The following is a 22,317-nucleotide window of genomic DNA, read 5'->3' as shown; positions in this document are numbered from 1 at the left end:
ATGCAAAGAAGTGTAAATGAAAAGAATGTAATTTCTGGTTTATTTTGTTTTCGATTTTACTTTATTCTGCTTCAAATCTTATTTTACTTCATTTGTACTGCAACCAAACAAAATAAGGTAAACTTTGAAATTAAAATAAATCAAAATTTGCATCCAAATCATTTGCACTATCATAGTTTTTGCATCAGTGTAAATAAATTTGCATTGCAACCAAACACAGCCTCTTGTTTGTTCTTCATTTGTTTCCATGATGCGTGGGGCCGCTTTACCCGTGTGGATTGTAACTTTGTCCCAAAATATAAAAATAAAATAAAAAAAACTTGGAGAGATTTCAATTCAATTAATATATCAATAAATCTTTATAAAATTAACATAAATTTATAAGATTAAATATAATATAAAAATGTATTAATACTTACTTGCATATATACATATCATGTATAGTTACATTAGTATCATAAATGGAAAATAAATTTATACAAAATCTCGAATCTAACTTAATTTTAGGGTTATATTTGAATGCATGGAAAAAATCCATCGTGTAAAAGTCAACCGATGGAAAAACCCATCGTGTAAAAGTCCATTAGTTTAAAACTATTTGGACCATTGGGAATTTTTAAGTGAGAATGGATGTAAAATTATATCGATTTTATCAATGTAACATTTACATCGATTAACGATATAAAAGTTAGCTAAAAAACAAGATTACATCGATTTTGATGTAACATTTACATGGGAAACAAACAACTATAAAAGTGGACCTGGTGTAGAGTTTTACACCAGCCCACTTTTACACCAAAAACAAACAGGTGTAAATGTGAATTAACGGTTGAGTTTTACGTCAATTCACATTTACACCTCAATCAAACACAACCTAAAGAATTTTAATATATAGTCAAATTATATTGCGTCCCACATCAAGCGGTATCCTAATTCCTGGTTTAATTAATAAAAGGACCAATCATAGTTTCTGAACCATCTTTGACTTGGACGATTGGACCATTTGGTTTAAAAACCGTCTAGTTCCATTTCACCCTTCACCTGTTCCTTGGCAAAAAATTGTTGATTTGATGAATGATCTATCGATTTGGGTGGTTAAACCATTAGACCCATTCAACCCGAACAACGATTTTTTACCTTTTTATTTTAATTTTTTTTATTTTTTTAAATTAAAATGGGTTATTGATTCGAACTACATGGTCAAACCATTGACCTAACAACTAGTGGCCAAAATGATTCCGGTTCCGGATCGGTTTTAAAAGCATTGGGAGCAATATAAATATGGGTAAATTTCTTAAACTACCCTTACGGTTTAGCTAATTAACTAAGTGTACCCCTACGATTTGAAAATTGACTGGTGCTACCCCTATTGTTTCTGATAATTGACTAATCCTTCTTAGTCATTAATGTTTATTAACAGAGATGTAAAAAAGACTATTTTACCCTTCATTGGATCTCTACCTCTCCTCATTTTCTTCATTGTAACCATTGGAAGAGAGAAAATCAGCCCCCCACAATGTCCCACAGCACATTTAAGTCGTGTATTGGGAACATCGGATGATGATACTAGAAATGATGACATCATCATCGGGAGATGTTCACAATACACGGCGAGGATGTGCTATGTGACGTTGTGGGGGGAAATCTAGTGGGGGCTGATTTGAACTCCCATTAGAAACGTTGTAACTGCCGAAACAGTGGAGTTGTAAAAGAAAATCTGATTGCAAAAGTATTTGGAACTGTCGAAACAGTGGAGTTTCACTGGAGTTGTAGAAGAAAACCTGAAATGGGGGGACCTTGAGGCAACACATGAGATTCCCAAGGCCCTGACTACAAAAGTCATAAGGGTCAGATTCACTATTTGCTAGACCGGCTAGAAAGCTTCGATGGATGGTGTAGGAGGATGAAGAGGAAAGAATAGGGGTGGGCCTCAAAGACGGGGGTCACCTGGTCGAAACACAGGGGGTGTGTAGTCAAGAATACTAAGGGCTGCGAGGAAAATTTCAACGTTCAAGGTGAGCACAGTCGCTGGTGCTAAGAGTGGTGTCGCTACTTTTCCTAGAAGAGGGAAAATGAGCCCATGGAAGCTTTGACAAGGTTGGAAGGTGATGGAGGGTGATTTGACCCGACCCCTTGAGACGATGACACATGGACATGACTCAGCACGAACAACAGCTCAGCACCACAGCCTGACCGTGGCTAAGTAGCGAGCCCGCAGGATAGCTCACTACGTCATAGCTCACTATAGGGGAAGCTCGCTACAACGCGAGCTCAAGGACCTCTAATCTACTAAAAGGGAATACTCCAAGTCTATCCCATCTCGCGAGCTAGGGTAACCAGCTCGCTCCAACACTTAGGCAGAAAAACTGCCCCAAAGGCAACCTTGAGAGGGGTCACCTCGAAGTACCCCTAGGAGCTCGCTATAAAGTAGCTCGCGACAAGGTAGCTCGCTATGCGACAGGGTACCTCGCTCCAAGGTAGCTCGCAAATAAGTGACGCGATACTTTCAGGAAGCTTCTATCTGACAAGACCGTACTCATCAGACTGCGCCACGTCTCTTGGCTGACGGTGCAGTCCCTACCAATTCAACAGACTGCACCCACGTCTCTCAACAGATGGTGGCGTGTCTGTCTTCCTGGGACGTGTCACTCACCTGATTGGGTAGTACCCTGCAACGGTTACCTACGCAGCCCTGGCAGATAACGGCTGCGATAGAAGCCCAGTGGCGGTTACACCCGATTTGACAAGAACGCCCATATAAGAGCCCCTTAGTCAAAAAGGGAGGGGATCTGATCTGATTTTGGATCTTGAATCATCTGATCTGACTTTGGATCTTGAATCATCTGATCTGATTTTTGGATCTTGAATCATCTTACTTGCTCTCGAGCTAATCTTGAACACTCAATGATCTAGCACGACCTACACTCTTAGCCTCTTTACACTCTTTACTATTTTCTCCCCAGCGTTCTAACTTAAGCATCGGAGTATTCCCACCGGGCAAGTCCCCCGGGAATTCTTCATCGTCTTCTTCTCAAGTGTCGTCCATTGCCAGCTAGGAGCCAGTCAGCAGCCAGCTAGGAGTGCCCGGATTGCACAACATCATTTGGCGTCGTCTGTGGGAAATGCTTCAAAAAGCCTTCCTCTAAGCTTTTACAGTTTCCTTTTGAAAACTCAGCATTCATGGCCTCCTCCAGCAACGTCGGACGTGGTGCCAGCCAGAACGCTTCTGGGGAGCAACCCCAACTTCCTACTGTCTGTATTGGACAGTTCACCATCCCCCTCTCTATGGACGGGATTCCTAGTTTGAACGTGCCTCTCACGGTGGCACCCGCGGTCGCTCCACTCCCTTCCACGGTTGGAGCAACCTTTACTGAACCCTCGGTTGTGCCCCCAGTGGCCAACCCGAATCAGTTGGAAGACTTAATGCAATGCATGCGAGCCATGCAAGCTCAAATGCAACAGTTCCAGCAGTTCCAACTTTACCAACAACAAGTGTTGCATCAGGTCTCCCAGTACCAGTACTAGCAACAGTTTCCCTCCTTGCCTTAGGCCCGGCCGCCGCTTCCCCCTTGGCACCCGGCCACGAAGCAGACCAAGCCCTCCCGCCGGAGCGAACAACCTTGCCGGGGAGAGCCTCCCAGGCCTAGGATCCCGCCAAGAGCTAAGCCTCTTCCCATGGTAGGAAGGAGAGGCCAGCCACCCCCGCCTCACAGCCTGTGGGCAGGTCGGGGGCCTCCCAACCAATCAAGCCTGCCTCGCCCCAGCGTTCGCAGTTCGAGCTCCCGCTCGCAGAGAACTCGTTTGAGGTCCTAGCCGCAGACTACAGGCAGGGCCCTTCAGTTCAGAGCCACTACCAACAATCCGAACCCATCGAGCTCGACAACACTAAAGCATCGAGCACCAATGTCGAGCCAACAAAGCAGCAGCGAAGACGCCGGCAAGCTCGCCAGACTGCTACCCAGGTCTCTCTCGAGCTCAGAGGAAAAGAGGAGGTAAGCACAGGTGAAGTGAAAGCTACTCCTCTCCTCTCAGTTTCTTCCCCACTGTCTCTAGAACTCCTCGTTGTCCCCATGCCAAGGGACTTCAAGCTCCCTCCACTGGACAAATATGATGGATCCTTCGATCCGAATGATCATGTGGATGCCTTCCAGTCCCAGATGCACCTGGCAAGAGCCAGCGAGTCTTGCATGTGCGTGGCCTTTTCCACCACCTTCAAAGGGGTAGCCCGCAGTTGGTACCAAAACCTCGCACCCGGTTCGATAAGAAGCTGGGCGCAGTTCATGCAAGTTTTCACCTCCCACTTCGTCACCAGCAAGAGGTGCCCGACAACCCAGGAAAGCCTCCTCGGCATAGTTCAAAAGGAAGGGGAGTCCATTCGGAGTTACATCAAGCAGTTCAACGATGCTTGTTTGTAGATACCCGACCTGGATCTCGTAGTTCACCTCACCGCAACCAAGTGAGGTATCACCAACAAAGAGTTCAAGTGGCACGTAGTTGTCAATCAACCCAAAACCGTGACCGAGTTCTTCAAGCTCGTGGATCGGTTCATAGAGACGGAGGAAGAAATCAACCAGAAGGGCAAGCAGGACCCTGAGAAAAGGAAGAGGGAACCAGAGTCCTCGTCTCAGGGCGACACTAGGAAGAAGAAGGACCTAGCTTGGGGGACAAGGCCAATCCAGCCCTTCCGAGCTCCGGTAGTAGAAAGGAACTACACGTCCCTCAATACAAAGCGAGCCGAGATCCTCATGGCGATCAAGAACGCTTCGTACGTGAAGTGGCCACCTCGACTGAAGGTCGACCCTAATGTTAGAAAGAAAATTGTATTGTAGCTTTCATAAAGATCACGATCATAGCACCGAAAGTTGTAAAAACCTCCGCGATGAGATAAAAGAACTCATTTGTCACGGATATCTGAGAAATTTTGTACAAAATAACAGTAATAATAATAAAGCAGGTCGGCAAGGGGAGCAGAGTAGAGACGCTCTCGAGTCCAGTAGGCAAGCGGAACAGCCACAGAAGCAGCCCCTCGAAGAGAGACCAGTTCGGGGGACCATCCATGTCATAGTCAGAGGCTCGATTGTGGCAGGCTGCACCTCAGCTGCAACTCGCGTATCAACTCGTGAGGCCGCCAGGGAAGAGCATAACCCCCCAAAGCGGCCAAGGATGGAAGACCCCATCTTCTTCACAGAAGACGACGCACGCGGGGTCCACTACCCCCATGATGACGCGCTCGTCATAAAGGTGAAGATCAACGACTTCGAAGTCAGGCACGTCCTCATCGACTCAGGAAGCTCAGCGGACATCCTCTTCAAAGCAGCCTTCAACCAACTTCAGCTCCAAGAGAGCGACCTGAAGCCCGCAAACACTCCCGTGGTAGGCTTCAGTAGAGAGAAAGTCAGGCCCCTGGGAAGGATTATAGTACCCATGGAGGTCGGCACTTGGCCTAGCATAGTGAGGCTCAACCACGATTTCTTAGAGGCCGCAACCCTCTCCCTGTATAACGCCATAGTAGGTCGGCCAATTACCCATGCCTTACGGGCTATGGTGTCCACTTACTACTTGGCCATGAAGTTCTCCACGGACTTCGGAATCGGGATAGCGCGAGGTGACCAGTTTGAGTCTCGCAAGTGCTATGCCGCCGCCCTCAAAGGGAAAGCCAAGGGGGCCAATGACCTCGAGTTGGAGCGACCTACGGAGCAGAGCGAGGAGCGAGCTACGCCCACAGAAGAGACCATCTCCATCCCAGCCTCGACGGAGGACCCAACCCGAATGCTTCAGATTGGTGCTTCCATTGAGGAGTCTCTGCGATCTAAACTGGTACACTTTTTACTTGGGAATTTAGATGTTTTTGCATGGTCTGCGGCAGAAATGCCCGGCATAGACCCTAGCATCATAACTCATAAGCTTAATATTGATCCTGTAGTTAGGCCCGTTAGACAGAAGAAACGCAACCTAGCCCTAGAGCGATGGAGGGCAGTCGATGAGGAGGTCGGGAAGCTCCTTGCAGCCAATTTCATCAAGGAAGTCCATTACCGGAGCTGGGTGGTCAACCCCGTTCTGGTAAAAAAGGCTAACGATAAATGGCGATGTGCGTCGACTACACCGACCTGAACCGAGCTTGCCCAAAGGACCACTTCCCACTTCCCAGGATCGACCGTCTGGTGGACGCGACCTCGGGGCATGAGCTGCTGAGCTTTCTAGACGCCTACTTGGGCTACAACCAGATTAGGATGAACCCAGCAGATGAAGAAAAGACAGCCTTCATAACCGAGCTTGGCCTGTACTGCTACAAGGTCATGCCCGTTGGGCTAAAAAAATGCTGGGGCAACCTTTCAAAGACTTGTAAATAAACTGTTTGAGCCATTGATTGGCCAAAAAGTAGAATGTTATGTAGACGACATGGTCGTCAAAACCCAGTTTTCATGCGACTTAATACAAGACTTGCATTTAGTCTTTGAAATTCTGCGTAGATTTAATATGAAGTTGAACCCGAATAAGTGTGTCTTTGGCGTCACCTCGGGTAAATTCCTGGGATACATTGTAAACCGACGTGGCATTGAAGCCAACCCGGACAAAATAAAGGCCATCCTAGATATGAGACCACCCCGGAAAATGAAGGAGGTTTAGAGGTTGAATGGCAAAATAGCCGCTCTGAGCCGCTTCATGTCGAAGTCGGCAGACCGCTGCCTACCTTTCTTCAAGGAAATTAAAAGCGAAGGGTTTGAATGAACCCAAAATTGTCATCTCGCGTTTGACGAGCTCAAAAAGTACATCGCTAGCATACCGGTCTTAACCCGGCCCGAAGAGGGCGATGTTTTAGAGTTATACCTCTCGGCAAGTGACGAAGTGGTCAGCTCGGTACTAATAAAAGAAGTAAATCGGGTCCAACGACCTATCTACTATGTTAGTAAAGTGTTGTAGGGAGCAAAAACAAGATATCCAGAGATAGAAAAACCGGTCTATGCACTGGTTATTGCAGCCCGAAAGCTCCGTCCGTACTTTCAAGCTCATACTATTAACGTCCTCACCAACAAACCTCTGAGGCAAGTCCTATTCAAGCCCGAGGTCTCTGGTCGACTGACGAAGTGGGCCGTTGAGCTCAGCGAGTACGACTTCCAGTACAAGCCGTGAACTGCTATTAAAGCCCAAGCCTTAGCAGACTTCATCGCAGAGTGCACTTTCAGCTCCGAAGTCCCCAGGCCGGTTGAGCACGAGGCCCCTAGTTCGGGCAAGCCCGGAGCTCCCAGGCCGGTTGAGTCCGAGCACCGTGAGGTAGCAGCCAGTGCGGCATCTCTCCTAGTTAGGCCAAGCGCGAACTGGGATGAGGAGCCCTAGATCCTTCACGTAGATGGCTCCTCGAGCCAGTAGGGCAGCTGAGCCGAAATAGTTCTGCGTGGCCCAAATGGCACAAAACTGGATTACGCACTACGCTTCGATTTCACGGCATCCAACAATGAAGCGGAGTATGAAGCGTTGATAGCCGAGCTAGCTCTAGCCAAAGAAATGAAAGCTAAGCACATTATCATCTACAGCGATTCTCAGCTCGTGGTTAATCAGGTCACAGGAGAATATGAAGCTCGCGAACCAACTATGATTGCCTACTTAGCCAAAGCAAGAGAGGCTCTACCCAGCTTCCAGTCACACTTCATCAGGTAAGTCCCGAGGTCGAAGAACGCTGAGGCCGACGCCCTATCCCGGTTAGCCAGCACCAGTGATAACACCATGAGAACCGTGTACATAGAGAACCTGCCTCGGCCTAGCATTTTCGAGGGGGAAAAGGAGGTCGCTCCTGTCGTTCAAGCAGAGCCGAGCTGGATTGACCCGCTTGCGAGCTTCCTACTACACGGGACCCTCCCTACAGACCGCAATGCTGTTAGAAGGGTAGAACGTCAACCGGCCAAATACGTCATGATAGACGAACGGCTGTACCGAAGATCCTACATGCTCCCCTACCTACGCTGCTTGCGACCTTCCGAAGCCGAGCTCGTACTCCGCGACACTCATGAGGGCCTGTGCGGCGGACACTTGGGGGGCAGGGCCCTCGCCTAAAAAGCACTACGACAGGGGTACTACTGGCCAACAATGAAAGCAGATGCTATTGAGCTCGTCAGAAAGTGTGACAAGTGCCAGAAGCACGCCAATATCCACCATCAGCCCGTTACCGACCTCACTATCTCACCAGCCCGTGGTCTTTCGCACAATGAGGCATCGATATACTCGGACCGTTTCCACCAGCGTCAGGCCAGAGGAAGTTCCTAGTGGTAGCAGTGGATTATTTCATCAAGTGGGTAGAAGTTGAACCTCTCGTGACGATCACAGTTCGAAGCGTCCAAAACTTCTTTTGGAAGAACATAGTGTGCCGCTTCGGGTTACCTCGAGTACTGATTTCTGATAACGGTAAGCAGTTCGAGGACATTAAATTCCAGAACTGGTGCCAAGACATGGGGATCTGACACAACTTCACTTCAGTCACACACCCTCAAGCAAATGGTCAAGAAGAAGTCACGAACAGAGCCATCCTCCGTGGGCTGAAGGCACAGCTAGACCAAGCTAAAGGACTATGGGCAGACGAGCTACCCAGTGTCCTATGGGCTTACCGAACCACAGAGAAGACCGCCATCGGAGAGACCCCCTTCAACCTCACCTATGGCATCGAAGCAATCATCCTAGCTGAGATCGAGGCTCCTTCGCTATGACAGGAAGCATATGACGATAAGGCAAATGAAGACGAGCTACGTACCAACCTCGACCTACTCGACGAAGTAAGGGACCTTGCATATATCAGGACCGCAGCTTACCAACAAAGAGTAGCTCGATACTATAACGCCAGGGTCAAGAAGTGGAATCTCCGCGTCAGCGACCTAGTCCTTCGTAAAGTTATGGTACCTGAGCCCGGCATTGGCAAGCTCGGACCGAATTGGGAATGACCCTACCGAGTGAAACGGGTGCTCGGGGAAGGAACGTACAAGCTCGAAACCCTTGAAGGGAAACAAGTACCTCGGGCCTGGAATATTGTCAACTTAAGGGCCAAAATGCCGAGCTAACACGACCTCGGCGCAATAAGACCCAGTCGCCTCTGTGTCATGGGCGAACTACTGAGTAGACCACGAGTCACTCTCAGAGCCTAAGGGCCAAAAATGCCGAGCTAAAAAAGACCTTGGCGCGATAAGACCCAGTCGCCTCTATGGCATGGGCAAACTACTGAGTAGACCACGAGTCACTCTCAGAGCCTAAGGGCCAAAATGCCGAGCTAACACGGCCTCAATGCAATGAGACCTAGTCGCCTCCATGGCATGGGCGAACTCCAAGAGTGGACTATAAGTCACTCCCTCAGCCTAAGGGCTAAAACGCCGAGCTAACTAAGACCTCGACACAATGGAAGACTTAGTCGCTTCACCGAAGTATTAAGTATCAGAGGCGTAGGCAGCTCGGGTCCGAACCCTATGAAGCATAGCTCGTCTCAGTAAATTGGCTGAACCTGACAAGGAACAACCTACGAACATACAGTTCGGGCATACATGGTAATTACTTCGGGGTATACCATGAAAATACCTCAAGCATTAAGGGATAACTCGGGGTAACAGCTACCGAAAAATCTTACTTCGGGTATGTAGCTCTAACAGCTCGAGTGACAAAGTTGCTTCAGTAGAAAATAAAGACCATACCATACTTAGCGAAAAAAAGAAAAATTCCATTACTAATTCATAAATAAAAACCGAGCTTAAACAGCCTGAGAAGAGTTCAACAAGATGTAAAAAGGGCACAACCGCCCAAGAACAAGATTTTGAAAACCAAGTTCTGGCACCCGGGAACCACCATAAGTCAATCAGAAGAAAAGAAAAACAGAAGAGCCGCTTCGGTGCGTTTCTCGGCATTTGAAAAGTCAAAAATCCCCTGGCTTCCGCGCGCACATTTAATGCGAGCAGTCAATCAAGTTTGAACTTCGGTCAAATCCACCCGTCACACTTCATGAACTCCTCACGCTAAGGTAGCACTCTTAGCCCGAGGAGTGGGGGGCAATTGATGGAGGGTGATTTGACCCAACCCCTTGAGATGATGACACATGGACATGACTCAGTACGAACAACAGCTCAGCACCACAGCCTGACCGCGGCTAAGTAACAAGCCCGCAGGATAGTTCGCTACGTCATAGCTCACTATAGGGGGAGCTCGCTACAACGCGAGCTCGAGGACCTCTGATCTACTGAAAGGGAATCTCCAAGTCGATCCCAGCTCGCTCCAACACTTAGGCAGAAAAACTGCCCCAAAGGCAACCTTGAGAGGGGTCACCTCGAAGTACCCCTAGGAGCTTGCTATAAAGTAGCTCGCGACAGGGTAGCTCACTACAAGGTAGCTTGCGACTAAGCGACGCGATGCTTTCAGGAAGCTTCTATCTGACAAGACCATACCCGTCAGACTGCACCACGTCTCCTGTCTGATGGTGCAGTCCGTGCCAATTCAACAGACTGCACCCACGTCTCTCGACAGATGGTGGCGTGCCTGTCTTCCCGGGATGTGTCACTCACCTGATTGGGTAGTACCCTGCAACGATTACCTGCGCAGCCCTGGCAAATAACAGCTGCGACAGAAGCCCAATGGCGGTTACACCCGATTTGACAAGAACGCCCATATAAGAGCCCCTTAGTTGAAGGGGAGGGGATCTGATCTGATTTTTGGATCTTGAATCATCTTACTTGCTCTCGAGCTAATCTTGAACACTCAGTGATTTAACGCGACCTACACTCTTAGCCTCTTTACACTCTTTACTATTTTTTTCCCCAGCGTTCTAACTTAAGCATCGAAGTATTCCCACCGAGCAAGTCCCCCGGGAATTCTTCACCTTCTTCTCAGGTGCCATCCGTTGCCAGGTAGGAGCCAGTCAGCAGCTAGGTAGGAGTGCCCAGATTGCACAGCATCAGAAGGGGAAGAAGATGTTCCCAGTGTTAAACCCAGTAACAGTTGTTGTTGCCGTCGGGACATTCGCTAGAACTTTCATGGTTGTTGCTACCATATCCGCTGCAGTAGCCTTCAACTCTGTAGGAATTCCGACCAAATCCTAGCTTACCTCCGGCAACAGTCCATCTTTGCAGCTTCAATCTTGCATTGGCCTCTAGTACAGATCGAGGAGTTTCTGAAATCCCAGCTTACCTCTGGCAGCAGTCCATCAATGCCACCACGCCATGGGTTGCAGGGTCTGATGCAGGTTTTGTTGCAGAGATCCTCCTTCTCTTTGTCTCCCTCTTTCCGTCACTAACGGCCTTCTTTAAACCAAGCTTCGCCTGGCCAAATCAGATCTAGGTTCCTTATTTGCCGTCGAAAGGAAGAAAAAGGTAATTCCTTTCGACAGTGAGATAATTCCATATGATTGTATTTATAGCATGGTATCGATTCGGTTACCTGCTTTTCATAAAAAAATAAAGGAAAAGAAATGAAAAGAAAGAAAGAAAAAATCGGTCACCTCACCTGGGAAGTAGCATGCTCGAGGCCCTGGAAGGTAATGGGATGACCAAAGAAGACGAAGTCGCCGGAGGGGAACCGAGCCAAAGGTTTCCGACCCAAGTCCATTACAACCTCAATCAGGCGGTGGAGTTCCGGGTGTTCGCTTACCCTCCGTCGCATCTCCTCCGAGAGACAATAGGCGTCCCAATTCGACGTCGGATTCATCTTCCGCCGCGGAAGAAGAAGAAGAAACAGCCAAGAATTCCAAACCAGAACACAAGCATAAGCTACCTCTCAGGAGGTGGGAAACGTGTTTGATGAAAAGAGGGTAAGAAGAAATCGAGAAGAAATGATGTGTAAGGAGGGGCAGCTGTGTTGGTGACGTTCGAGGACGTAGAGGATGGAGGTAGCTCGGGGGAGGGAGAACTTGCTTTGGCGGGAACGCTAACATGACCACCCCCCACGCTCTCAAGAAAAGTTCAGCTTCTTTCTCTAGTTTCCGATTTCTCTGGTGTCGACTGATAGTGTGCAACGTCCGAGGAGAATTTTTGGAATTCTTATCTCGGCATGAATGAAGTTCTTGGGTGCTGCTCGCAGCTTGCCTGCTTGGATCAGGTGGAGGTTCGAATATATTAATTCGGGGAATTGGAATATCAGCAGAAGATAATTTAATATGCAGCAGTTGATAGCCATAACCGTACGTTTAAGGAACTTACTCAGATCTCGGTAGCAATAAGGGCAATTTTTGGGGTTTAATATCAATAAAAGTAATATATTTAAAAAAAATATAAAAAATATGTTAACTTTTTTAAAATAATATCAATAAAGGACAAAAACACTATTTATCATCTTTTTCTTGTCATTTGTTCATCAGAGTCGCCGTCCACCGCTGTCAGCCACCACCCGCCAGCGACGTTGCCAGAGATGGGTGGAGACAGAGGTGGCGGCGACAACGGGCAAAGGAATGACCACCAGCGTTGTTGCCACCGCCACCTCTGCCTTAAGCAACGTTGCCGGAGGTGGGCGGAGGCGGCAGCGGACAATGGCTCTGGTGAACAAATGGCAAGAAAAAGAAGATTAACATTGTTTTTGCCCTTTATTGATATTATTTTTAAAAAGTTAACCTATTTTTAAATTTTTTTTTAAATATATTACTTTTATTGATATTAAACCTCAAAAGTTACCCTTATATGCTAAAAATCCTTCCTTATTTGCTGTAGGTAAGGGTAAAATTAAGTTTTTAAAAAATAATATATGTCATCTATATACAAATTTAACGGAATATTAACGGATGAAAACGGTAAGAATAGAATTAATCAATTGTAAAAAATAATAAAAATAACATCATTCAATTTTCAAACAATAGAGATACAGTTGATTACCTAAACCATAAGGATAGTTTAAGAAATTTAGGTATAAATAAATATCAAAAAAAGAATCTTTTCATTCCAGTTGTTAAAAGTTTATCAGATGGTTGTTGGTTGAGGTTGAGGAACGTGGGAATGGAATCGGGAAGTGGGAAGTACGGAAAGGAGTGTGGGACCAATTCGGATTTGCTCTGCTCTGCAGGCCCCAGTCCTCACATCACTTACAACCGCACATCGAAAATACCTTTCGTGATCGTTCATGAGAGATATTCCCAATGCACGGCTAAAGTGACGTGAGGTTGGATGACGAGCAAATCCGGATTCGTGTCGGACTAAGGCACTGAATATGTTAGAATTTCAGAAATGAAAAAGGAGGGAGGGAGGGATGGAGGTGGTTGTAATTTTTCGGCCGAAAGAAGAAAGAATCTGCTTGTGGGTGGTGTCCGTAAATCGCAATTTCTCACTAATCGGAAGGTTTTCGGTTTTCGGTTTTCGGTTTTCGGTTTTCGGTTTTCCAGCGCAGCGCATGGCCACGCCGAGCCTTTGAAATGTGTTGACTCGAGGCCACCGCCACGCAACTCTGAACCATCGTAATAAAAACGCCAACTCGTCAGCTTTCTTTCTGTTTCCAAGCATATATAAACCCTACTCATTCTGAACTCTGATTGATCGTTTTCGTTCCTGCTATTGTGTTCCTTCAGTCTCATCATTCATTCTTTGTGCATTTCTTTCTGAGCCGTGTCCGGTGAGAGAGCGATATGGATGCACCAGACGAAAGCCCTTCTGCTAAAAGATGGCTTCCTCTCGAAGCCAACCCTGATATCATGAATCAGGTCTCAATCCTAGCCCTTTCTGTCGATTTATGTTTCTGTTATTAAGCATCGGTTACATTTTCTTGTTCTCATTAGGTTAGGATCTGAGAGCCCTTGGGATGCTTTAGAACTCAATTTCTTGATTCTCAGTGCCCCCGCAAAACTTCTACCTGTTGTGTTTGTTATAGACGGAAAGAGTTACTTTCAATTGAATCGAATGTTTGGATATGATGCAGTTCCTTCGGGGCCTTGGTCTTCCCCCGGATGAAGCTGAGTTCTATGATGTGTATGGTTTGGACGAAGAACTCTTGGAAATGGTTCCTAAACCTGTTCTTGCTGTGCTTTTCCTTTTCCCTGTTAATGCCGAGGTCAGAATCTGTTGTCCTGTCGGTTGAATTTGTGGATCTTTTTTCTTTATTCCTCTTTTCAGTTTTTCAGGCACTTGTCTTCAATATCTATTCATAACATTGAGTATGTCTTATTAAAATGCTCTGTTTGCGTAACTGAATGAGACGCCACTTGTTTCCAGAGCGAGGCAGAGAGAGCATTGGAGAAAGAGAGTGCAAAGAAGGTGAGAGTTCTTTCTGCTTTTCTTCTTTTAAGTTGATGAGTTTTACCTTTTAGTCGTGTGGTATTCTTGTCTATGATGATCCATATGAGGGTTCTTTCTGCTTTCTACCTTGTGGTTCCTACCTAATATGCATTTTACATCTTAGCACCTTGCATTGAGATTAGTTTGTGGAAGTTCTTTCTGTGTCTAAGCTGATTATCGCATAACAGTATGCAATATAATTAGTTTTCATCAAGATTCTAAAAAAAGCCAATGTTGGTAGAGATGTCACACCACCTAAAGATGAGTTTGTTAGATCCAAAAAATCAATTCTTATGAGTTTGAGCCCAGCGAAAAAAAAAACAACAGCTACAATAACAATAAAGATTAGATTTAGTTCCAGCAATTCTATGCATCCAAACTTTCTTTGAAATCATGCTAAATGTAGCCGTACCATCTTGCCTCTCAAATGAAATAGCAAAGCGACCAAGGACCTTCTAAATAAGAATTCATCCAGGATCCAGCCTATCACCACTGTGGGATCTTCTTAATTTCAAAGTTTTCTAGACCTAGAGAGTGACCGATCTTTAAAGGTTGTAGCAGAGTGTAGGTTTCTGCTTCTATGGCTGTGGCAGCCCCTTAAGGGCTGAAAGAGCAGCTATTACTGGTGAATCTTTGGCTCCTAAAGAACATCCATGAAAGTTGAGCTTTGCCTGACCCTGAAAGGGAGGGGGAGCAATCCCTAGTCAGTGGCTGCCAATGAGAAGCTGGAACTCAAATCTCAAGAAGGTTTTCTTGGTGAATGTGAATTCTGTGGCATCCAAATTCTTACTTTTATTAACTAGAGCTTGGCATCACCTTTGTTTCAAAAAGCCTGTTGTCTTGCATTTGCTTATCGTTCATTCATATCTTCTCACCACTAGCATTTTAATGAACATTAATTGGTATACCATGATCCACTTTCTGCAGGAAACAAGTGACAAAGTTTATTTCTTGAAACAAACTGTTGGAAACGCTTGTGGAACAATTGGACTTCTTCATGCAATAGGGAATGTATCTAAAGAGATCAAGCTATGTAAGTTTCTTTTGTTGATTATGCCCATGCTTTAATGTTTATATAGTACGATCCCATTTTTGTTATACCTAGATGATGTAGGAATTGATAATTCATTACCTATTTAGTGACACCAAAATCATGCAAAATGAATAAATTTTGACCCCCTAAATAATAGGCTGAAGAAATCAAGAAAATGGCATGGTTTCATCTTCAACATTCCAAAATTGTAAAACCTCTCTAGTAATGCTTTTTAAACTAATTTGATCCTTTAAAATGACTAACCATATTCCTAAGACACAACAAACTAAAAAACACCTATCAAAAGACTCAAATTGACCAAACTTAGAGAACAAAGTTGCCACTCAATGAGAAACTGGGAGAAATTTGATTTCTTTCTCCATGAATTCTTTCACTGTTTTCACCTATGCATTACTAGGTATCTTTTTCAGATCCATTGCTCATTAACTTGAGTTTTATTTTTATGGAGGGAGCCAAATTGATTGGTAGGTCTTTCAGTATTATTGTTTAGGTTGTGAGGGTGGTAATTTTATGGGTTGTTTTTGTATATCTGAGGCTTATTGGCTTTTCCCTAGGATAGGAATTAGGGTGGTTACTTGTTCCCTCACCTTCCTTTTTGGAGGTAGTCTGTTTGTTTATCATAAAGAAAAAGTAAATAAAGGTCAGAAAATGGGATAAAATATTTCAGCAAGAGATATCCTTATAGCTAAGTATTTACTCTAGATAATTTAGCAAAGCCAGCCATATACATAGCAAGGCAAAAACATGTACAGTTTGGTCAAAATCTTCAGTTCTTTAAGTTTGTTCACTGTAAATTCTCTTACTTGCTCTAGTTGTTGACAATGCCAACCAAGAGGGTAAATGGCTCAGCAATCTACTAGTTGTGAGTATGGAGCTGTTGTGTGAATCATCATAGAATAAGATGTCTCTAAGGCTTGGATGATGATGATTTTAGGAAAATACTTGACTTTAAAATAGATGTCTCCTTAGCTCAACTCAAAACCAGGATTCCTCATACCAATAGAAACAGTAAGCAGCTAGAGTGCTGTTTATTATGACTATTAGTGTGAGTACTTGTTACTGGAAACCATAACCAAACCATGCAACCCCCAATCCAATGAAACAATCTCCTGCCAAAGTTTTACAAATCAAGGATCTTGAGTAAACCCTTCCAAGCAGCATTGTCATAGGCCTTCACAAGGTCCAATTTGTGCATGACTCCTTGTATCCTTCTTCTAGATTTTACCCTGTTGCATTTGTTAGCCACAATAATTCTATCAAGTTTGTTTCTAATACAGTTGTGTAAGTGCATGCGTCTTTATGCTGTGTCATGCAGTTTAGTTGCATATGTTGGTTAGGAAAGTGGATTCACGTGTCCTTTCTTGTTAGTATTATCAGTAGTGAATCAAAGTGCAGAAGAAGTGGGATAAGCTGTGATAGAACAAGTTTCACATGTAGTTGAGTTGTGTAGTTTTAGTCAGAGTTGGATGTGTTGAAGTTTTTTTCTCTTTTTTTTTTAAATAATTCTTGTGATTCCCTGCTAAGAGGTCAAACTTTCTTAGGGTGCAACTTAGGAAGGCTCAGGTTGGAAATTTGTTAAAATTTGAATGGGCCCAGCCTGAAGGCCTGGGCCTGATATAGTGTAAATTCCTCAAATTGGGTATCTGACTTGCACCCTTCTGTCTAATTTGCTTCTACTTAATTGGAGAATCCTACATTCCTCTCTAATTGCTCCTAATCATTTTCTTTCCTTGTTTTATGTGAAAATTGGTCAACAGGATTGGAATTCTCCTCAATGAGTACACTTTGATAAGCAAAAAAAAATTACATATCCAACTATCTCCTTGAGTCATAGTAAAGTGGCTCTGCAATAATCTTTTTTAGTTCTTCCTGTGAAGCCAATAGGTTGGAATCCTCTTCAACTCCTAGATATCAGAACATAGGAAGCTGACATTATTGTCTTTATTGGTAATGGCAGACAAAAAGAAATCATCAAACAATTTCACCAGGTCCACTTTAACAAGATTTCAGAACTTTTAGGGCTTCAGTATTGGAAGCCAGCACTTGGTCACATGACTATCTGTATTAGAAGGCCATCATTCACTTAAGTCATGTGGAGCGTTAAGGAGGTAAAAAGCCTCTTTCAAACTAGAAAGCGACATCTATTTTAAAGAAGATTTGACTGATATAATTCAATGGACCATCGGTCGTGGCCAAGGACCATGGAACCTTGCACATGGTCCAATCTGATTAGAAACTTTTCATCTTGTCTGTATGTCTATTACTGATGGATCCCAAAAGACCAAAAGAGCTGAACTTAGTTGCCAAAGTCTTGGCAACATCACTACAATTTTTTTGTCTTTGCGTCAATTCTATACCTACATAAATTTAATGTTTAGTCATGTCCCATTCTGAAATGAATGGAGTCCCTTCAGTAGTCATGTCCCATTCTAAGATTTAATGAAAATCTCAGGTACCACCTGAAAAGAAAATAAATAAATAAAAACAAAGGAAGAAAGAAAAAAAAAGTGTTTGATGTATGGAGTCCCTTCGGCTCCATAAATGCTCTCATAATGGTGAGTTTGGATTGATCTGGTAAATATTGTTAGGACTATGATTGTTAATCTGAAGATGAGATGCAACTTTTTTTTTTTGATAAATGAAGATGAGATGCAACTTTTTTTTTTGATAAATCAAGATGAGATGCAACTTTTGGACTTCAAACATTCTTCAACAAGGCTTTAAAGTTGATACTTCTTTTTTTAGCTTATACTCTCTTAGGCCAAAGTTTTCATGATACAATTTTGTGAAAAATGAAAACATTTGTCTGGAGGCATACTTAGGGCATGCTTTTTTTAAGGTTTTCTTGTTCTGTCAAGAAGATTTTTAAATCATTCTCTTTCACAATGCTTATAACAACCCTTTCTTTTCCTGTGGTTTATGTAATATTTCAGTTGAGGGGTCATTCTTGGATAGGTTCTTCAAATCAACTGCTAACATGGATCCATTGGAGGTTAAGTTTCTGCTTTAACTCTGTACTAAGTTTCACTCTTCTTGCTTAAAAGAATCATGCATGCCTTTATTTCTAATTATCAGTATCTTGTTCTGTGAAGCGTGCTGCTTTCCTTGAGAATGACAGGGAAATGGAAGTTGCACACTCAGTAGCAGCGACTGCTGGTGATACAGAGGCAAGTACTATTTTAGTGGATGAGTAGACAAATTATCTCATCTTAATACAACTCTCATTGAAATTGTTTAATTACGAACTCACATCTGGAGAGGATGTGAACGTTATTGAAGGCTGTTGTCTGACCCAGGGAAAATGGGAACCACCCATGGCATACAAGTGAGGTTCCCACGTGTGGCCTACATGTTCTACTCTAATTTTTACGTTATTGTATTTCAACAGGCTCCAGACATCAACACAAACGTGGATACTCATTTCATTTGCTTCTCATGTGTTGATGGTATGTAATTTTCTTCAAGTTATGTTTTCAAGTTGTGGAAAGTAAAGAGCTTTGATAGTCGTAGTCGAATAGTTTTGCCTCTGCAAAGCAGACATTTAACCTGTAAGGTATGCTCGTGATTGATGAAATGCTTACTTGTAGGAGAACTGTATGAGCTTGATGGAAGAAGGTCGCAACCCATATCACATGGTTCATCTTCACCCAGCAGCTTATTGCAGGTAACCTATTCTGAATTTCGGTGGCATTCAAGGTTCAAAATTTCGATCAGATACACCGCGTATTGGGCATATCGTATCGTGTTTACATGTGTTTCGGGGTCCACTCTTTTTTGATAAAAAACTGTTTAAATATTTTCTCAAAAACCAAATTTTGAAAAAAAAGTTCCACGTGTATTTAAGTACTGATATATGCCTCTGCCGATGCACAAAGTCATATCGATACTACTTGTAGCCGGATGGCATTATCATTTAATAGGACACGGAAGAAATGATGGTAGCTTGGAACATCCTATTATTGATAGAGGACACCCCTGGCTAATATATCCAATGATGGTTTTCACAAAAGACAGGAATACCACTATATATTCATATCTGGGGCTTTGCTTTGTAGTTTGTACTAGAAGCTCAGGAGTACAAATACAAATATGTAGTTGGGATTGAATCTATAAATATCCTGGTTACACGAGGTGCAAAAGTTGCAAGAATTGTCTGTCTGAAACGTTAGTTTCAAGACTTGCATGCTTAGTAGGCAGAAACCTCCATGTTCCCTTCATTTATAATTTCTCTTTTCGCTTTGGAGAATGATGATGCATATATAGCTAATTGAGTTTTTATGACTTTTTTTTCCCAATTTGATGACAGGATGCGGCCAAAGTCATAAAAGCAATGATCGAGAAGACTCCCGAGTCAATAAATTTCAACGTCATTGCATTTTCGAGGAAAGTTGCGGAATCATCATAGACATGGAAGTTGAAATCTTGAAGCCTGACGCATCCATGCCTGCACATTTCATTTCCATATAATCCCGTTTTTCCTTTCTCTTGCAATTATATTAACGAGTCTGATTAGCATTATGGACCAAATGCATGGAAAAGAAATACTTGCGCTCATGTTCTTTCTTAGCACCATTTCCATTTGAGCCAGAGAGAGAGAGAGAGAGAGAGACTCAGCCCTCAGGGTTCCTCTATGCGGTGGTGTCAATCTCAAATGAAAATACAAATAATTCTTGATACAAGGTCAATTAGTAAAATATATGCAATACGCAAAATAAAACGCTTTGATTAATAAAACACTTGCTATGTTCATATTTCATTAGATAGATAAAATCTAACGATACCGAACAGACATGATACAATCCATAAATTCCGTATTTATGATACCGTTTGATTGGTTACAAATGTTTCGAATGTCATGTATTTATGTTTGATTGGTTACAAAATTTTCGACATCATGTGTCTCGAATAGAGAGATTTGTCAACACATGTCAAATTTGAGGTTCAATTTTCATTCTGTCTCATTCTTATCCGAACAAGAACAAAAATGAATAAAACAAGCCAAATATGAAATGAAAATGAGAAAAATAAAATATGATTATTTCTTATAACATTCTCAATTTTTTTTTTATCCGAAAAGAATGAGGCCAAAATATGAGACTCAAGCCTAAGCTCGAGTCATTTTACATAAAAAGAAAAATTAAGGCTTGCGAACCGAACTTAATTAAGATCAAGCTCAACTCTAATATTTAATAAATGAGCGTATATATTGGGCTCGAACTCAACTCAAAACTATATCAAACTCAATTTTTAAGCCCTGAAAAGCTCGAAAATTGTTTTGTTTCGAAAAAACAAATGTTTTTGAATTAAACCAAATTAACTATCAATCATTGGATGAAAACATGTTTTTGGAACTCACAACAAGAAAAAAATTCATATAGGGATAACACCCCCAATGGGAAGCTGGTCCCTTGATTTCAGATTTTACTTTCTTCTTCATCTTTTGCTGTAAGAGCTGTATTCCAGTTCAATAGCAGCAACTGATCCCGGCGGATCAAGAAAGTTAACCCGACCACACACCAAAACCATATGGTCTATTCGTCTCAACGTGTGTGTGCTAACTGCTAAGTACTAGGCCCGCAACAGATCTTCGATATAGGGGCAATCTTATATAAAATGTCTACAGATAAACACAATAAACACTACACACTAATTATGGACTCAAAATGTAGATCCAGACTGGTCCAAATCTGTTCTGTTGTTTGGATCCGACAGATTGAGTCTAGGACCCTGGTTTGTCTACCACGAAAGAGCTTAGAGCAGTCTCTGCACATAAATAATTGACAACAGAAACCACAAAAATGAAAAGAAAGAAACAATAATAGAAGCAACTGACAATAGCAAGAGGAACAGTCATCATCATCAACAACAACAACAATAACAAAGAAACAGAGGTAGAAGAGACACAGAAGAACAGGAGCTAGCCCAACAGTTACGTAGATGGCGAAATTTGTATACAAACTAATATTATAAAGAGGGAAGAGTTGTCTACTACTCAAAATATATATAAGTTGCAGGCTGCAGCAGCTAGCTGCTTTAATTAAAAAGTTTGGCCTTCCCGTAGCTGCTACTGGTTGAACTTACCCACCTTTTCCTTCATGTCTTTCACCGCACTCTGCAGCTTCATTTCTGCTTGATGCAGCTGGTCCGAACCGGGTGGGTGCTTTCCCGTCACGTATTGGTACAGCCACGATAACACCGACACCCCGGCTACACCCAGCCCACCAGACGTCAGGAACCCGGTTATCAACAGGGACGCAGCCATCGCCGCCGGTAACAATATGGGGCTGAATATCACCAGCAGCGGCGTCGCTAGCGTCAGCCCTATCACGGTTGCTGCTAGTGTGAGGCCCGCGAGAAGCAGAACACACCCACCGATGGAGATAGCAGCGACGGCCTTCACCACTTTTTGACAGTTTGGTTGCTGTTGTGAGCTGTTATCAGCCATGTCGGTTGTCGGAACGAGGAGATGGATCGACGGAGATCCGATAATTGGTTTTATGTTGTTGGGGGGAGATGGGAGATGGGAGATGGGAGATGGTGCCTAGCTAGAAAGGCTGTGGCTGTGTATATAACTTATAAGAGAGGTGACGCGTAGACTGAAGTGCATGAACAGAAGTTGTACGTGTTTTGAGTTCTCAATTTGCATGAAACAGGAGTGGGACACGTTTTTTTATTATTTTTATTTTTTAATTTAATTAACTAACTTGTCGTTTCTTTCCATATTACTACTGTGGGGTCTGATCAGCTCACGACAAAAATCTGTGCCAATACCTTCCAATGGTAGGTCCTAGTCAGTCTCACGATGAGATGACAGAGATCTTGTTGGGACTGTGTTGGGGCAGTTTTTGTTAATGTATTAAATTACCTGCTTAGAGCCTTAGAACCAATAGAAAGTAAGATGGATCTCCCCTCAAATCAAGACACTTGTCTCATACACGCGTGAGATTTATTAAGCATAGAAAGTAAGATGGAGGATGTAGGAGAAAAGTTAGTTGTCTATGAATGATGTATGATCTCCCTTTCACCTTTCATGTGAAAGGGAATTGATGTAGA

General features: G+C 43.6%; 1 protein-coding gene and 1 long non-coding RNA gene across 3 annotated transcripts; one reads left to right on the top strand and one right to left on the bottom strand.

Annotated features, from left to right (window-relative positions):
- Nucleotides 1-367: 367 nt before the first annotated feature.
- On the bottom strand, nucleotides 368-12,181 carry LOC148804356 (uncharacterized). Its single transcript, XR_016080923.1, has 2 exons — nucleotides 11,464-12,181; nucleotides 368-11,279 (listed from the first exon to the last, which is right to left on the bottom strand). It is a non-coding gene; the product is annotated as an uncharacterized LOC148804356 (long non-coding RNA).
- Nucleotides 12,182-13,261: 1,080 nt separating this feature from the next.
- On the top strand, nucleotides 13,262-19,818 carry UCH3 (ubiquitin C-terminal hydrolase 3). 2 transcript variants are annotated; one of them, XM_088895859.1, is made up of 10 exons: nucleotides 13,262-13,396; nucleotides 13,508-13,639; nucleotides 13,855-13,986; nucleotides 14,148-14,189; nucleotides 15,138-15,243; nucleotides 18,198-18,256; nucleotides 18,357-18,431; nucleotides 18,653-18,710; nucleotides 18,852-18,928; nucleotides 19,571-19,818. In XM_088895859.1, the coding sequence occupies exons 2-10, from the start codon at nucleotides 13,565-13,567 to the stop codon at nucleotides 19,667-19,669; spliced, it is 723 nt and encodes a 240-aa protein (XP_088751985.1). In that variant the 5' UTR covers nucleotides 13,262-13,396; nucleotides 13,508-13,564; the 3' UTR covers nucleotides 19,670-19,818. The 2 variants fall into 2 exon arrangements, with proteins under 2 accessions (XP_088751985.1, XP_010275439.1); XM_010277137.3 differs by lacking the exon at nucleotides 13,262-13,396 and having other exon boundaries at nucleotides 13,433-13,639.
- The last annotated feature ends 2,499 nt before the right edge of the window (nucleotides 19,819-22,317 follow it).

This window comes from Nelumbo nucifera, chromosome 1 (genome assembly GCF_055504915.1).
Source record: "Nelumbo nucifera cultivar China Antique chromosome 1, China Antique-T2T, whole genome shotgun sequence".
NCBI lineage: Eukaryota > Viridiplantae > Streptophyta > Magnoliopsida > Proteales > Nelumbonaceae > Nelumbo > Nelumbo nucifera.
Note: the sequence above shows the minus strand (reverse complement) of the source record. Positions and strands in the feature narration are given on the sequence as shown.

Bases quoted from the DNA above. Each gene is read 5' to 3' on its own strand.
- UCH3 (XM_088895859.1), top strand. From the start codon at position 13,565: ATGGATGCACCAGACGAAAGCCCTTCTGCTAAAAGATGGCTTCCTCTC. The intron at 15,244-18,197 runs GTAAGTTTCTTT...GTAATATTTCAG, and splicing joins ATCTAAAGAGATCAAGCTAT to TTGAGGGGTCATTCTTGGAT. The intron at 18,711-18,851 runs GTATGTAATTTT...GCTTACTTGTAG, and splicing joins TTGCTTCTCATGTGTTGATG to GAGAACTGTATGAGCTTGAT.